At 44.7% G+C, this 16,322-nt stretch overlaps 2 protein-coding genes across 2 annotated transcripts in view; one reads left to right on the forward strand and one right to left on the reverse strand.

Moving 5' to 3' along the window:
- Positions 1 to 9,844: 9,844 nt before the first annotated feature.
- RPL7 (ribosomal protein L7) lies at positions 9,845 to 13,756 on the reverse strand. Its single transcript, XM_064384274.1, has 7 exons — positions 13,710 to 13,756; positions 12,825 to 12,936; positions 12,390 to 12,556; positions 11,640 to 11,777; positions 11,445 to 11,554; positions 10,935 to 11,144; positions 9,845 to 10,608 (listed from the first exon to the last, which is right to left on the reverse strand). The coding sequence occupies exons 1-6, from the start codon at positions 13,721 to 13,723 to the stop codon at positions 10,936 to 10,938; spliced, it is 750 nt and encodes a 249-aa protein (XP_064240344.1). The 5' UTR covers positions 13,724 to 13,756; the 3' UTR covers positions 9,845 to 10,608; position 10,935.
- Positions 13,757 to 14,713: 957 nt separating this feature from the next.
- Positions 14,714 to 16,322, forward strand: part of RDH10 (retinol dehydrogenase 10) — a 30,430-nt gene continuing 28,821 nt past the window's right edge. The window contains exon 1 of the mRNA XM_012463775.3: positions 14,714 to 15,697. Coding sequence (XP_012319198.1) covers positions 15,409 to 15,697 — 289 coding nt within the window. The 5' untranslated portion in view covers positions 14,714 to 15,408. The remainder of the gene's footprint in view (positions 15,698 to 16,322) is intronic.

A 16,322-nucleotide genomic window follows, 5' to 3' on the forward strand; every position in this document is an offset into this window, starting at 1 on the left:
AGGAAGCCAGGCGACATGGAGAGGCCGCATGTAAAGGTTCCAGCTGACATCTACAGCTAAGGTCTTAGTCAAGAGCCAGCATCAACCACCAGACATCTGAGTGAATAAACCTTCAGGAGATTCCAGTCCTGAGCCTTCAGATCTTCCAGCTGAGGCTCCAGATATCCTGAAGCAGAGCCAAGCTGTCCCTGCTGTGTACTGTCCAAATTCCTGACCCACAGAATCCATAAGCACAATAAATGGTTGTTTTACACCACTAAGTTTTGGAGAAATTTGTTATGAAGTCATAGTAACTGGAACAGTACTTCTTTGTAACTGCCAGCTTTCAGCAGAAGGCTCAACGGTGGCTTTCTCTGTGAACATTCCTTCATTTCAGGCACCTGGGGATTTCCTTCTTTTTGTTCCTAGCTTAGCCACATTTCCATAAATTATATTTTACTCAGCATTTGAAATAGATTGAAGCAGAATGGGGACCTTTCCATGCCAGCTCAATCTGCCACATTGCCCAGAAGTTCCCAGAATAACTTTTTAAATAATGACATAAAGAACTGAAGAATTTATTTATTTTTTATTTTTTTTTAAACAGAGAGTCTTGCTCTGACACCCAGGCTGAAGTGTAGTAGGGTGATCTCAGCTCACTGCAACCTCCGCCTCTCAGGCTCAAGCGATTCTCCTGCCTCAGGCTCCCGAGTAGCTGAGATTATAGGCACATGCCACCAGGCCCCGGGTAAATTTTTTTATATTTTTAGTAGAAATGGGGTTTCACCATGTTGACAAGGCTGGTCTCGAACCCCTGACCTCAGGTGATTCACTTGCCCCAGCCTCCCAAAGTGCTGGGATCATAGCCATGAGCCACTGCATCTGGCCAGGAATTTATTTTATATATATAAATCCTGAAGTCAAAAAAGAAAAGAAAAATAATCCTATCGAGAGTGCATTTACTAAAAACCAGGTAACTTGTTGCAGAGAAAATACGGTCAATAAAAAAATTCATTCTCTCTAGTACTCAAATAATACAATGAGCTACTACTTTCACCAATCAGAATGGCAGGGATTTTTTCTTTACATAAAATAGAGTAAGACAGAGTGCAAGAAAATAGGCACTCTCATAAGGTTTCAGTGGGAACATATATTGGTGTAATATTTCTAGAGAAAAATCTAGTAATATATATGTCCTCATAATTGTATATACGTTTGACCCAGCAATTCTACTTCTGGGAATTTATCCTAAAGAAATGGTCACTGGCCAGGTGCGGTGGCTCACGCCTGTCATCCCAGCACTTTAGAAGGCAGAGGCAGAAGGATTTCTTGAGCTCAGGAGTTTGAGACCAGCCTGGGCAACATAGTGAGACCCAGTCTCCACAAAAAGAAAAAAAAAAAATCATCGATACATGAGTATCAATTCCTGTATTTCTTATAATAGAAAAGAGAATGAAAATAACTCAAATGTCAAACAGCAGATGGAAAATCACCTTTATTTTTAGGGTTGTTTGAACCAAAATAATTATCAAGTGAACATAAAGATGAGTTACAGATTCATTGAGAAAGATATTTATTTATTTATAATGCCATCCATTGTGCTAGGAGTTATAATACAAAAATGATTAAAGATAAAGCATATAGTCTATTGGAGGGGGTAAGAGGAGTAATTAGTTCATTATGATAAAGCTATGTTCAAATTCTATGGCATGACAGAACTTTTGCTGACCTTACCAGACTGGAGAAGTAGGAGGGGTTTTCTTCGCTTTTTGAGCAAGTGATGTTTAAGCTAAGTCCCAGAGGTTTTTCACAAGTAGAAATTAACTGTGGAGGAGAAGGTTGGATGTCCACTAAAATCCTGCCTCCTCCTCCAGAGAATACAGTTGTTCTAGAAAGTGGCTGCCTCCCTGTGATTGGAATGTGAGTGAATGTAATGTGTAACACTGCAAGAAGCTTCTAAGAAGTTAAGCAAGCATGCTTTCTCCATCCTTTCTCCTTGCCCTTCTGCCAACTGGATTTAGAGTGAAGTGCTGATGAATAGCAGAGCCAGGGTCCTTCTACCAAGGGAAAGCAAACCACTTGCTGACCAGAGACACCTACCTTGAAATTGTTATATGAGCAAAAAATAAACCTTTCTATGTTAAATCACAAAAATGTTGGGATCTGTTTGTCACTACAGCTAGCAATAGGCTAATACATGTGACTTTTTATTCTCAAATAATATAGTAATTCACTTATATTCATCAAGCATGCACGATACACAAATCAATGTGTCACATGCACAAAAACCAAAAACAACTAAAGAGAGATTTTGCCTGCACAGAATTTCCAGTCCAGAAGAAAAAACAGTAGCCACTCATACAACTATAATACAAAGCAGTGTGTATAAATTAAAGCCTTGGGAAACATATAAAGTATTAGAGGAGTTAAAAGGAGGAAGATATTACTTTCAGGTGGAGATTCAAAAAAGATTTTAAAGAAATTAGAAAATGGCATTTAAATAGGATTTAGACAGGCAGAAAATTAGGTAGAGGCATTCCAGGAAAAGATACTGATGGGAAATATGTCATGGAGAATGGAATATAAGCACTCTGGATTGCTGAAGGGAAGGGTTCAGAATAAAGGCAGTGTGAGAAATAATGGAATGATAAATTGGATGAGATTACAGACAAATCTGAATGTTGGACAAAGCGGTCTGTATTTTCTTGAGTAATGTGGAACCACAGAACAGAGGTATAGTATATATCCTGAACAGAGGTAGGGCTTCTATTCACAGCTATGCTTTAGAAAAAGTAACACGGCAGAAACTGGAGCACAAAAGAGAAATTACAAGGCAATCATAATAGTCTAGAGTACTTAGAGTGGTCACAGTGAGAATGCAAGACTGATTATTGAATTTGGGAAACTTGGCAGAGAAAAAGGTATCAAAGCTGATTGAGGCTGGGAACTGAGGTAACTGAGAAAATTATAGAACCATGAATTAAATTCAAAGAGGACATGCTATGTTCTCACTCTTAAGTGGGTGTTGAACAATGAGAACACATGGGCACAGGGAGGGGAACATCATACACTGGAGCCTGTCCGGGGGTGGGAGGCTAGGGAAGGGATAGCAGGTGTTGGGGGAATAGGGGAGGGATAGCATTAGGAGAAATACCTAATGTAGATGACAGGGTGATGGATACAGCAAACCACCATGGCACATGTATATACCTATATAACAAACCTGCATGTTCTGCACATATACCCCACAACTTAAAGTATAATAAAAAAACAAAGAGGACATGCTAGTCTGGAGGTGGAGGGCAATAAGGAGTTCTGTTTTAGAAAAAAATGAGTATAAGACATCCAATGGAGATATATAATCTGGATCTATGCAATAGGAAGTGAGGTGCACAGGTTTGGTTTGAAGATGAAAATGTTAAGAGTTATCTATTTACATGTGAGAAATAAGGCCAGAGTCTGTAATAAAATTTGCAAAGGAGATTTGCGAGAAAGAAGAGAGCCAGAGATTTCCTTAAAATACATGCAAGGCAGGAAGAAGAAGAGAAGGCAGAGAAGGAATGGAGGGGCAGACAGTTCAGGGGAACCGACGTCATAAAAAGCAATGGACCATGTTTAATTCTACAAGTTACTGGAGAAGGGAATTACTAATAACATTACTGTAACAACAAATACACAATCCAATTTAATCCTCAAGCCACCCAATGAAACACAGATTCCAGTCAATGACTGAGCAGGGATTCAGACCCTGCAAAGAACCCAGGCATTGAAGTAAAATGAACTTGGGATTCTAATCTTAACTGTGCCCCTCAAAAGCTGCAGAACCACAGGGTCATGATGAAAATAATTCTGTCTCTGACTCTCATAGGTCTGTGAGGATTACATTTTAAAATGCAAATGAAGTGTTCAGTACTGTACCTGACATGTTATAAACACTAAGTGGAAGCTAGTTTCTTCTTTTAAAGAATAATAAATACAGATTTTTCTCAATACAGTCTGTTGATGAAAAGACAAATCATTCAAGGTTCTTAATGGCAAGATTCTATCATTCAAGGTTCTTAATGGCAAGATTCTATCAAAATTTTTAAATGTGCATACATTGGACTTAGCACTTCTGCTTCAAGGAATTTATTCTATAGAACTGTTCCCATGTGTAAGAATGTCTATTGTTGCATTGTTTGTAATAGGGAAAAATTGGAACCAATCTCAATGAGGAATAGTCACATAAACTAATACATCTGTACTATGAAATACTCAGTGCAGACCTAAGTAAACTGACATGAATGGTATTCTCCATCATATCTTAAATGAGAAAAGAAATTTCTCAAAATAATTCATATATGATTCCATGATGACCAGAAAACAAAGGAAAAAATGGAAGGATGAACCCCAAATTAATTCCAACAAGGATTAAAAAGTAAAAAAAGGTGCAGACATCTCCTTTCTAACTCCATATACTTCTGTACTGTTTCAATAAGTGCTAATACATTATAATGTAATTTGAAAAATGTAAGGAAGAACTTAAAAAAGGAAATGTCAGCGTATTTCTGAAGAAACACCATTGTAACAAGAGATTTTAACTCATTAACAATGTACAAAAGAAGTCAATAAAGAGGAGCAAGGATTCGTGTGCTTCAGGGATTATAATACCCTAAAAGTTCTCACAAAATTGTTTGCATTTGTCTGGGGAGAGGCTCCAGTTTTTATGATGTCTATGACCCCAAAAAGGTTATATGGGAAAATGAGCAGTCCGATAGAAAAGACTACCTGTGTTACAGAAATAATTTCTAGTATTTTTAACTCCTGGTGAAAAAAGTAACACAAACACACAAATGATAGGTAAATCAGAAATGGTTCAAAGTAAAATTGGCAACAGAAACAGGATTTTAACAATCTAACTGGGTTGGTTTCCCATGTCCCACTGCATGGCTGGGTACAAGTGTGGAAGAAGGGAGACACAAGGGAAGAAAGTAAACACATTCCCCCCCACTCCGGTTTAGGCCTGGGAGGGTCAATCTGTAAGGGTGTGTCCACTTAAGGGATAGATGTAAGTTTACTTCATCAGGTCCTCATGCCCAGGCCTTTCCATCAGCTCCCATCATAAAGTGCATCTAGAGCATCCTCGGAGTGACCCATGTCCCTCTCTGAGCCTCAGTGTCCCCTTCATGGGAGGGAGTCAGACTAGATAACCTCTGGACCTGACCTCCCATTCCACCCTGACCTGGCAAGTCCCCTGGCCCTCCTGCTTCTTGGCCAGGGCTTGTCCTGGGATGGGCCAGCCACCCGCACTCACTGTCCTGGCAGCTGCACTGAGGGGAGGGACTTCTTCGCGATCCTGGCCCTTGGGACCCAGGTCGGAGGCTCCGGCAGCTGGGGCAGCTGGGGCAGCGGGCAGTGTGGGAGCCGGCGGCGGCTCAAGGCCCACCCCAGCCTCGTTAGTGGGCTGGCCACGGCGGCAGCGCGGGACCAGAGGGGCAGGCGGTGCAGGTGGCCGCAAGCTCCCATGCTCACCGCTCCTGGGCGAGCATGACCCGCAGCCAGTAGCACGGTGACGCTCGGCCCGGCCTGGGCAGCGTCTCCCAAGGCTGCGGCCCTGCCTGCCCGATGCGCACCAGTTAGTTGCTAGACATCCCAGTTCCAGAGCAAGGGGCCCAGTGTTAGGGTTCCAGGCCATGACGGTGTTTGGACAGCTAGGACAGCAGAGGCCACCAGGACTCCTCAACCAGTACTAGAGTGACTCCGTCACTGCTGCTGGGGATGGGAGACAAGGTTGGGGAGCGAGCTGAATCAAAGCTGGGTGAACACTAGTCAGTGGGGGTCCAATGGCAAACAGCAGCAGGCAGCATATATAGGGTGCAGAGAGGGCAGTTGGACAAGCTTGGTGTCATTCAATTTTCTGGTTGTTTGCACAACAGCTTGTATCAAAGACTCGTTTTTCACATTCAAAATAACCAGGCTTTCCAGAGTACTGATGATCTATACCTTTCAAATATTAGCCAGTTAATGCCTGACTAGCCTAAGTTTTGGTAAATGACAAGGACGAGTTCCTCCACCAGTCTGCCCAAATTCCATGTTCTGACTCCTGTTTTGGTTACTTCGTAAAAGGTTAGGCATGTGTGCCCTCTCTGGCTTGGACACCTAGCACACTGTCTTGCACAGTGGGATCTTAGTATCTGTACTCTTGCCAGATTAAGTTATATACAACCTCTGCCTTCATGACTTGATTCCCCACTAAAGCTGCAAGATAATCCCTGGCAATACCGTTTCAGATCCCACAAAAACTCCTGAAACTGCTCTCAACACGATTTTCTCCATTCTTATTAAGCTCTACACTAACCTTTCCTGGCTCCTTTGGTTATTTTTTTAACACTCAAATTAGGCCTGGAATCGTTAACGGTGGTCCCACTACTTAGTTGTGTGATCCTGGGTGAGGGAAAGTTAACCCACCTAATGGGGGACTAGGCTGCATATTAAAAATCACGCGGAGTACTTAATTAGTGGAGAAACACTGACCTAGGGTTATGTGGATTAAGTGACACATTGGCACTCAGCAAGTGATCAAGTGTTTATTAAACGGTCTCCTCTTTAGTTTTGCTATCACACCCCTACCTGACACCTCCCAAACTCCATGCCATTTCTCAAACTGTTCCCATCATCAGGTGACCAAATTCTGCCTCCTTTGTGAAACTTTCCAATCTTCACAGCATCAAACATTTCCTGTACTGTTTTATTACAAATCATTATTCCTACAAAACGCAATTTCTGAGTCCTCCAAAATAAATTATATATATACAGATCTATATCCACAAATCCACACTCTACCCCATTCCATCTTTCGCCACCCCCCATCACCAAATACTCAAGGACTACAATATGCCAGTAATTGAAGTCTCAATATTTTAAATGGCTATTTTCCTGATGAGGTTAGAGTCCCTTTAAAAATAGAAGTGCCTACAATGCACCAGGCATTGTTCTAAGTGCTAGATACAGAAAGCTAAGACTCAAATCTTACATTGGATAATGGCTGGAGAGAAGCAAATAGTTTCAGATACTTTAAATAAATAAATAAATAAATAAATAAATAAAAGGTGATATATGAAGACGTGTGTCAGAAAAGACCTTTTTCCAGAATGAAAAACCAAGTACCCAGAATTGGAGGCTGAAGTCATTTTCGAGGAACAAAGAATATAGCTGGGGGGCCAGAAAAAAAACAACAAATAACGGCCCTCCCAACTTCCATGCCCTAATTACAGGGACCTGTAAATATGTTACTCTATGTAGCAACAAAAGGGACTTTGTAGATGTGTGCTTAAATTAAGGATTTTGAGATGGGGAGATTATCCTGAATTATTCAAGTAGCCCAATATAACTACAAAGGTTTTTATATTAAGAGGGAGGCAGGAAGATCAAAGATGATGGAAGCAGAGATGCCACAAACCAAGAAATGCAAGGGGCTCCTAGAACTGAAAAAGGCAAAGTTTTCTCCAGAGTCCTCAAAAGAAACACAGGCCTGCTGACCCCTTGATTGGCTGTGAATCCTGTTTTAGATTTCTGACCTCCAGAAAAGTTAAAACAATAAGTCACTTAAGTTTATGGTGATTTGTTATAGCAGCAAAAGAAAACTCATACCTTCACTTAACACTGAGTGCCTACTGTATGGCAGCAAATGGGCAGAAATGAAAAGGCCTGATCTTAAAGTTTATTACCTGGCAGAAGGGATGCACATGTGTGAGGGGAATGTTTTGGCTCTTTGACACCAAATCTGTAAGGAAAAACAGTGGTAGCAGAAAGCTGTCAATCTTCCCATGGAGGTGGGCCACAACGACACCAGACACCTCAAGAGGCTCTATCACATCCTAAACACCCCCAGAGTACTCATTTCACTGTATCTGTTGCCTGTCTTCCCATTAGACCGACACCTGAAAGCAGCGGCTAATTTCTGTAATTCACTGTTCTGTGCCCATACTAAGTGTTAAAGCTATATTGCACAGCAGCATTGAACACTTTTGAGCTAGGTAGGCACTGCTCTAAGCATTTTACATGACCTGTAACATCTAATCTTCATTAAAATCATATGAAATTAGGCACAATTATCTCCATTTTGCTGATATGGAAACTGAGACAGAGATTTATTGGCCCAAGCTAACAAGTAAGTGGAGACTGGATATGAACCCAAGCAGTCTGGCTTTGAAGCCAGCACTCTTAATCCAGCCACCAAAAATGAACTTCAAAGAAATTACCAGGTTAACACTGGCTAAAGGCCAGTGAGTCCAAGACAACTTCATAAAAACTGAGATCCCAGGGTACAATTCACTAGAGAAAGCCAGACCTTAGAAGGGTAAACAGGAAATAAACATATGAGGTGAAATCTTATATGAGAACCTACTGGGTGCCCAGACCCCTAAGGTTGGTTAGGCCTTCCAAAGAAGGATCCCTTGAGAGCAATGACATTTAGAAGAGGTGAGTTTCCCAATCAGGTGATAATCTGCATTTTAATAGATTCTACCAGCTCACACATTTTCATGCCTATTACTGTTCCTCAAAATCCTCTCATAAAAGCAGATTGGTTATCCCACTTTACTCCCTAGGAAACTGATAGCTAAACCCGACAGCAATGCTTTGCATTTTTTCTATTCATGGCATCAAGCTGCATAGGTCCCTCAAATCCCCTGCTTCAGAGTGTTTTATGGGAATCCTGGTTCTCTGTAACCCCTCCCACATTTCCCCAACCTCTCTGGCCCTAGGCCACACTTAGAAAGTGACTTAAATGAAAAGGGGGGTTGAATCTTCCAGGACTCAAAGCAGAAAAGGTGTGCACACAGGATAGTCAATACTTTGCCCATTTTATTTCAGGTATTCCTAAATCTAATCCCCCCTGACCAGAGGAAACAGCTTTACTACTTTGTGTGATAATTCATCAACGCAGGTTCATTGACTGTAACAAATGTACCACCATGGTGGTAGGGAATCAACAGTGGAGGAGGTTGTACCTGTGGACACTGGGTATACAGGAATTCTACTTTCCGCTCACTTTTACTGTGAAATAAAAACTGCTCTAAAATATAAAGGCCATTAATCCTTTTTTAAAAAGCTTTGCCTAAGTATCACTTTGTATCAAGTGCTTATTCCTATCCCAATGAAGACTTTCTACATTTCATGCACCCACCCACCTGCACCCAGGTAAAGTAAGCAATACGCCATCTGTGCAACATTCTAATGAAGAACGTTTCATTAGTCTTAATTCTGACCCTGCTGAGGCCACTGATGGCCCTCATTATTCCTCTAAAACCTGGAAGCCAAACAGGCTCTATCTAACATCTGAGGTACAATCACCCTTCAGGAAACTGGATGTGCAAACACTGGGGAACTGTTCTCTTTACCAAAGCAGTAAAACTGAATTTTAAAGCTTAAAAAAACAAACTCGCTGGGGGCAGTGGGTCATGCCTGTAATCACAACTATTCAGGGAGCTGAGGCAGCAGGATTGCTTGAAGCCACGAGTTCAATACCATGCTGGGGAACACAGGCTGGTGTGGGACCTCATCTCTACAAAGAAAAAAAATAAACTCTTTGGTTCTACCTGGAGATTACCGTCAAGACAAAAAATATCTGGCAAAACATTGGTACTCATATATATGTAAAAGGATTTTTATAAACTATCAACTTGATTTCTCTCCAAAGTTCACTGATCCTAAACAAACTTACTAATCCAGAGAAAGTTCCCAAAACCAGGAATAAAGAACTCAAAGAAATTCAATTTGTCTAGCAACTTGTGAATATTAAAAAGCAATACATGATTGTGGTGCAGTAGTAGCAAAATAATCACCAAAGGACGGGTTTCACAATGCATCAGACCCTTGACACAAATGAGGACCACAAACATTTTTACTTTTATTGTATGTACTTCATGTTACACTCTACATTGTTCACTAGTCTGAGATGATACACGACATATAGAGGAATGCTATTTATACCAAAACCTTTCAAGTTTTTGCTCATTAATTTCACCATGTGCTCCAAAATAATTTACATCCCTGGGCACAAATTTCATTTCTTCCTTCATCATAACCACAATATGAAACAATTATTAGTAACTAAGTATTGCAAAAGATGCAAAAGAACACAAAAATGGAATGCAAGAGGAAAACAACCCATTTACATGGTAGTTTATAAACAAGCTAAGGCCTGAGAAATGAATTTTAGAACTAAATTCAATTTTTTCCATAAACCAAAGTTATCTTACCTACAAATCATGTACAAATACTTGTGAAATAGGCTTAGAATAAACCCATTTTGAATCACTCAGCACAGTTCAAAGACAAAAAGCTAAGGTCTTTTGTAGAGAAAAGCCTTTTTAAAAATATTTTATTTTTTGCCGAGCTACCCCATAGGCTGTGCACCCTGAGTAGCTGAGAAAAGCCTTTTATAAACCCAAGAGATGTCCTTCACACAAACTAAACCATGATTTTGCATGTAATGGGCTGTTGATTTGGCTTAATTTTATCACACACAGGACTTGCCACCAGGTCAGGCTAACAACAAAAGAAATCACAAATACAACAATACATTTCAATTGAGAGCAGGTACTGTTTATTAACTGACCAGCTTAGAAAAATAATCATGGGAGACACCTGAAAGGAAAAAAAAAACAAAACCATTAAAAATCATTTTAGGCAGCTAACAATTAACATAAACCAGACAGTTACAATTTTTGAAATCACCCAATTTCCATTTTTAAAGACTCCCAAAACTGGGCTTTCCTTTCCTCCAGAAATGTCCTCAAAAGCAGTGAACAAACCAACTGTAATCACTAAGACAGTTGATCCCTGCCCCCCAACAAAAGCATTGATTAAAATTCAATCAAACCCCCATCAATATTTAATGGGGAAAGTATTCAAGATTGCTACCACTTTTACTCTAGGGTTAACTCCATCTTTCTCGGGATGTAGTCTCTCACCTTAGTTCATTCTTCTAATAAGCCTGTTGATCTGATCCTCCCTGTTGCCTGCATCTCCACCTTCTACAAAATGGGTGGTCTTTTTCTTCATTCCGCCCCGTGGAGAAGATAATTTAAAGGGCCACAGGAAGTTATTTGCTTCTTTGAAGCGTTTTCCAACAGTATAGATCTCATGAATCAGATCCTCCATGCAGATGATGCCATATTTTCCTAAATATTTTAAGGTTATTGAAGTTGCAAAAAGTTTTGAAATTATTATTCGACTTTAGGGCACACAAGAGCAAATGCAGGCTGTGAGATAAAAACGTACCATGAGTTAACAAGGTAAATCCATGGCTTTACAAAGATTAAGGTTAAAGCTAATGAAACCATGCCTTACGTTTTCTTTAAGTTTAATCAAGAATCACAGGGAGTATGTGAAGATTCACAATAGTGAGAAATGTATGGCCACAAGAGGACAGGAAGTTACTGCATGGTCTAATACCAAACTTTCCCCCAAACAGAACCTACCAAGAGATCGAGCAATCAGAGCGTTATCTGTCAGAGCAATTCGTTTCTTTTTGATTTTGCCATAACCACGTTTGTAGATTAGTTCATTTACTGACTTCAGATTTGGGTACCTGAAATGAAAAAGCAAACATAAATAAGGTTACCACTGTTAAAACATCTAAAATTCAGGATGCTATGTAGCCAATTTAGACTTACCCCCATGCAATATATGGCTCTACAATCCTGAGCATGTTAACTGAAGCCTTGTTGAGCTTCACAAAGGTTCCATTGAAGATTTGACGAAGGCGAAGAAGCTGCAACACCTTTCGGACCTTTGGGCTCACACCATTGATACTGTGGTGAAAAGGGACGAAAAAACACATTTGACTTTCATCGAAAAAAAAAAAAAAAAAATTTTTTTTTTTTTTTTGAGACAAGGTCTCTTACTCTGTTGCCCAAGCTGGAGTGCAGTGGCCCTACCTTGGCTCACTGCACCTCCACCTCCTGAGAAGCTGGGACTACAGGCACGTGCTACCATGCCTGGCTAATCTTTTTATTTAGTAGAGACGGGGTTTCACTATGTTGGCCAGGCTGGTCTTGAACGCCTGACCTCGTGATCTGCCCACTTTGGCCTCCCAAAAGTGCTGCGATTAGCACTTTTTAAATTTGTATTAATACTGACCATTATAGTTTTGAACATCAAGTCCTACCTAAACAGATAGGAATCCTCTCAGGTTACACACTGAACTTCTGTATTCTACTAAGAGACTAAGAGAAGGGAGAGGAGCTTGGGGAACATGCCTTGCAACTAAACCATTTGATCACAACCCTCCTTGCTCTAGCTTCCCCCAAAATACTGTTACTTCAGTGTTTCAGAGTCAGGGCTCTCAGAAGTAACGTGAAGTTTTGTTTTTTACCAGTGCTAACTCTCCCTTTCAAACCCGAATGAAGTAAAACTGAACTTACCCTCTGATCCTGATGACAAACGCCAGTTTGGGTTCTGCAGGTACATAGAAGTTGCCAGCTTTCCTTGCCATCCTCGCCATTCGAATTTCAGTTCTGTACATCTGCCTATATTCCTTGTGATAATGCTTCGCTTTTTCATAGATAAGCTTCCTCCTTGCCTTTCGAAGCTGAAAACCAATCACCAGTTATTCATGATTTTTAGTTCCCAATCACAATTAGCAATGCCAGTTATTAAAAACTAAAACATTTTCCTTTAAATCTTTTCTTGCCATAGTATGCAATTACATCCCCCCCCCAAAAAAAACCCACTACCTTCATTTAAGATTGTCACATTAGGGAGCTAAGCAATTACTCGGTACACTCAGGAAATAAACCTCATTCTCAACCCCAACAAGGTGTCTCCTTATATCCTAGTGCCTCAAAAAGTTTACTCACCATCTTTTGGGCAAACTTCTTTCTCAGGCGCTTGATCTTCAGCTCTGCGAAATTCCTTCGCTTTTTCTTAAGGGTTTCCGGCACAGCAGGAACCTTCTTCTTCTTCTTCTCTCTAACGTTAACCAACAACAAATATTATCAATAGCTCAAAAAGTTCACAGCGCTTTATTACACCCGAACTGTGCACTGTGTGTTAACAGAAATCCTTCACTGGCTTTAGCCACTCATAACTTTATTTGCTCTAGCTTACTACAGTGTGCGATGAGCATTTTAACGCCATGTAAATAACCTTTAACACCAACCACATTGCCTAAAATGCAATCCCGAGTATGACAACAGCAATACGCTTTTACCTATTCCAGCACAGGTCCGGCCTCGGAGGACTAATTAAAAAACAAAAAACACACCAACATCCTCATAACAAAACGTACTAGCTGAAAGTCTGCTGCAAGGCACTGACCCCCACACTTTAGGCTAAAAAAACAAACCACCGCCACCTTGGTTCAAGTCTCGGGATCCACATGTTGAAAGCAAAGGCCTGGCGGCAGGGAGGCCCGGGCCAACCACCAGCCAAGGACGAACCAAATTCAGAAGTTCTGCGCCTCCCCGAAAGGCCCTGTACCGAGGACTGAGCTGTCAGTCAACCGACGGATTCCACACACACCGCACCCCAACATCTTGTTCCCAGAATCTCCAAAACCTCCGTCCTAAGGCCGCCTGCATCCCAACCCTAGCCTCGGGTCCCCACCGGTGTCACAAAAAGTCACAAACAAACACGGAGGTGGGCAAAGGTGCCAGCTACAACCAGAAAGAGAAAAACTGACACAAAAAACGTCTGGCTCTGAAGATGGAGAAGGATTCTCGAAAGAACAAGAAGCAACTTACGGCACACCCTCCATGGTTCCAGCCGGAAAAAAAGAGGAAGTCAGAGCATGCGCACTGTCCACTTAAAGACCGAGAGAGAAGCCCCGCGACTCACAGGTGTCTTAGGATAAGCCGGAAAAGAATCTAGAACTAAAAAGCCGCCTAGCAGACGCCAAATTAAGAACGCCCTGATTTAGCCTCTTTCAACCAACTTTCGGGTAAAACTTGTTTGAAGAAAATATATGCATTTGATTAGACTTTTTAATCAACTCAAGAGCAAAGAGTGCTGACACCTTGGCGACTCGGGGTCCTAATCCCCAGGCTGCGCTGACAGGATAAGGCTCGGGTTTCTCCTCATAATGTTCCCAAGACGAGCTTCACGAGGGCGAACTACAGATCCCGGCATACATCACTCCTTGCCCGCCCGGCGGGAGGGCAACGCCTGACCCGGACCGCAGACAAGCACCGCGGCAGCAGTTCCAGCCAGGAAAATGAGAGCCTTTTGGGCCACGTTCCAAACGGCTAGCTGCAATTCGAAGTCACTTTTGGCCGCCCTCCCGGTTCCCTGTCGCGGTAGTCACAGACTACACCCCCTTCGCCGCGCCGCGAGGTCCTTGTCGCTCTAGCCTGCAGGGCTGTCTTCGCGGCGCCTGATCGCAGGCGGGGCGGTCCGGAGTGCCCTGGTTAACGAAAAGTGGCGAGCCAGGGACCAGCGGGGACCGGACGGCTGGAGGAGGATGGCCGGGGCTCTGCTGACCGCCGAGATGGGCAGGCGGAGGCCGGGACACCCCACGGGAGGGGGCGTGAGCTGCGAAGGGAGGTGCGAGGAGGGCTGAGGTTGCGGCCACGGTCGTGTGAGAAGGGCTACCCCACTCGGCTCCGCGGACCGCTGGCGGGCGGGGGGCTGGGCCGGGGGCGGGGTGCGCCCGGGGGCGGGGAGGCCGGGCGGAGGGAGGGCCGATGTCGAGGTTGCCGCGGGCTCTTCCCGGTCGTGGGTTATATAGCGCGGAGCGTGGAGCCCGCTCAGAGCCGGCCCGGAGCGCTCCGACTTGCATGCGGCGCTGCGCTGCGCTGCGGAGCCCGTTGCCCGAGTGACAGCCGGTGGGAGTGCAGGGCAGGGGGACGCGAGCCCTCGGGGGCAGCTGTAGGGCGTTGGGCAGCGCTCGCCTGCGCCTATCGAGTCTTCCCTTCCCGGCGCTCCGCGGCCCCGCACCCCCACTCTCCCACCCTCTCGCAACTTGGGTCGAGTTGACAACTCCCGCGGCGGCCCGCTGGTCCGTGCCACCTCCGCTGCGCATCCCTCCCCCGGGGTGAGAGGGAGCCGGCGCGCGGGCTCCGGGGACTGTCGGGCGGCAGCGGCTTGGCTATGAGGGCAGCGCGCGTCGCCTAACTCGCGGCTGTCACTGCCACTGCAGCGGAGCCGGCCGGCCGGGCGCTGCGGGACGGTCGGGCGGCTGCCGGCAGGAGGCGCCGAGCCGGGTGACTGCCGCGGCGGGCACAGTCCGGGGCCACCGCGCCGAACCCGGGCGGGAGTGGCCCCGCGCAGGCAGGGAGCGGCGCCGCGCACTCCAGCCCGGCGGGCACCTCGGAGGCGGGCGCGGGTCGCAGCCTTCTAGTCCCGGCCTCTGTGACAAGCGCCCAGGGGCCGGGAGCCCGACTGCCGGGCTCGGGGTGGGCGCGGACGCAGGCACTGGGCTAGTGCGGGGCCCCGGGCGTCGCGATGAACATCGTGGTGGAGTTCTTCGTGGTCACTTTCAAAGTGCTCTGGGCGTTCGTGCTGGCCGCAGCGCGCTGGCTGGTGCGGCCCAAGGAGAAGAGCGTGGCGGGCCAGGTGTGCCTCATCACCGGCGCCGGCAGCGGCCTGGGCAGACTCTTCGCTCTGGAGTTCGCCCGGCGCCGGGCGCTGTTGGTGCTCTGGGACATCAACACGCAGAGCAACGAGGAGACGGCGGGCATGGTGCGCCACATTTACCGCGACCTGGAGGCGGCCGACGCCGCCGCGCTGCAAGGTAACCCGGACCCGCGCGGGAGCATTGTTGGGTCAAGCCTCTCCCCACCCCTCGCCCTACCACGGCAGGCCCCAAACCCCGCTGTCGAGGAAAGGAACACCCCACCGGTCTTCTGGGAGATGAGTGGAATTTGCTCCCTGATAAAGGAAAGCTATCTCCTCTGTATTAGCAGGGGGAAGGTGCCGAGTCCTCCCGGAGGTCAGGTCTCTTAGGGGACCATTGGGGGATTTCCTAAGCCCTGTGAGGGTAGGGAAGGCGGAGGGAACTTGTTATCACGGGGTTGGATCCCAGAGAAATGTCTCGCTCCGACTTAACAAGGGGCGCGATGGGAAACTAAAGTGTCTCTGGGAAGTTCTGACTCGACAGAAGAAGCGTCTGTGTTACGGTGGACTGAACCCCTTAGATGAGGGCAGTATTGATGGTTTCACTATAACTTTAGCCAGAGGAACAGAATTACATTGTTTCGCCAGCGGTAAGTGCTTTAGTTACACTCCCTGAGCGGGATTGAAAAACGCCTTGCTTCCTAAGTGAAAGCGCTTGGAGGATTTAGGCTTCGTTGTAAATTTCTTTCATGTTTTTGGTCACCCCGGGAAATCTGCATTTCTGTATACTTGTTAACTAACCT

This window comes from Aotus nancymaae, unplaced genomic scaffold (assembly GCF_030222135.1).
Source record: "Aotus nancymaae isolate 86718 unplaced genomic scaffold, 86718_ANA_hifiasm-v0.15.2.pri h1tg000036l, whole genome shotgun sequence".
NCBI classification, from domain to species: Eukaryota; Metazoa; Chordata; class Mammalia; order Primates; family Aotidae; genus Aotus; species Aotus nancymaae.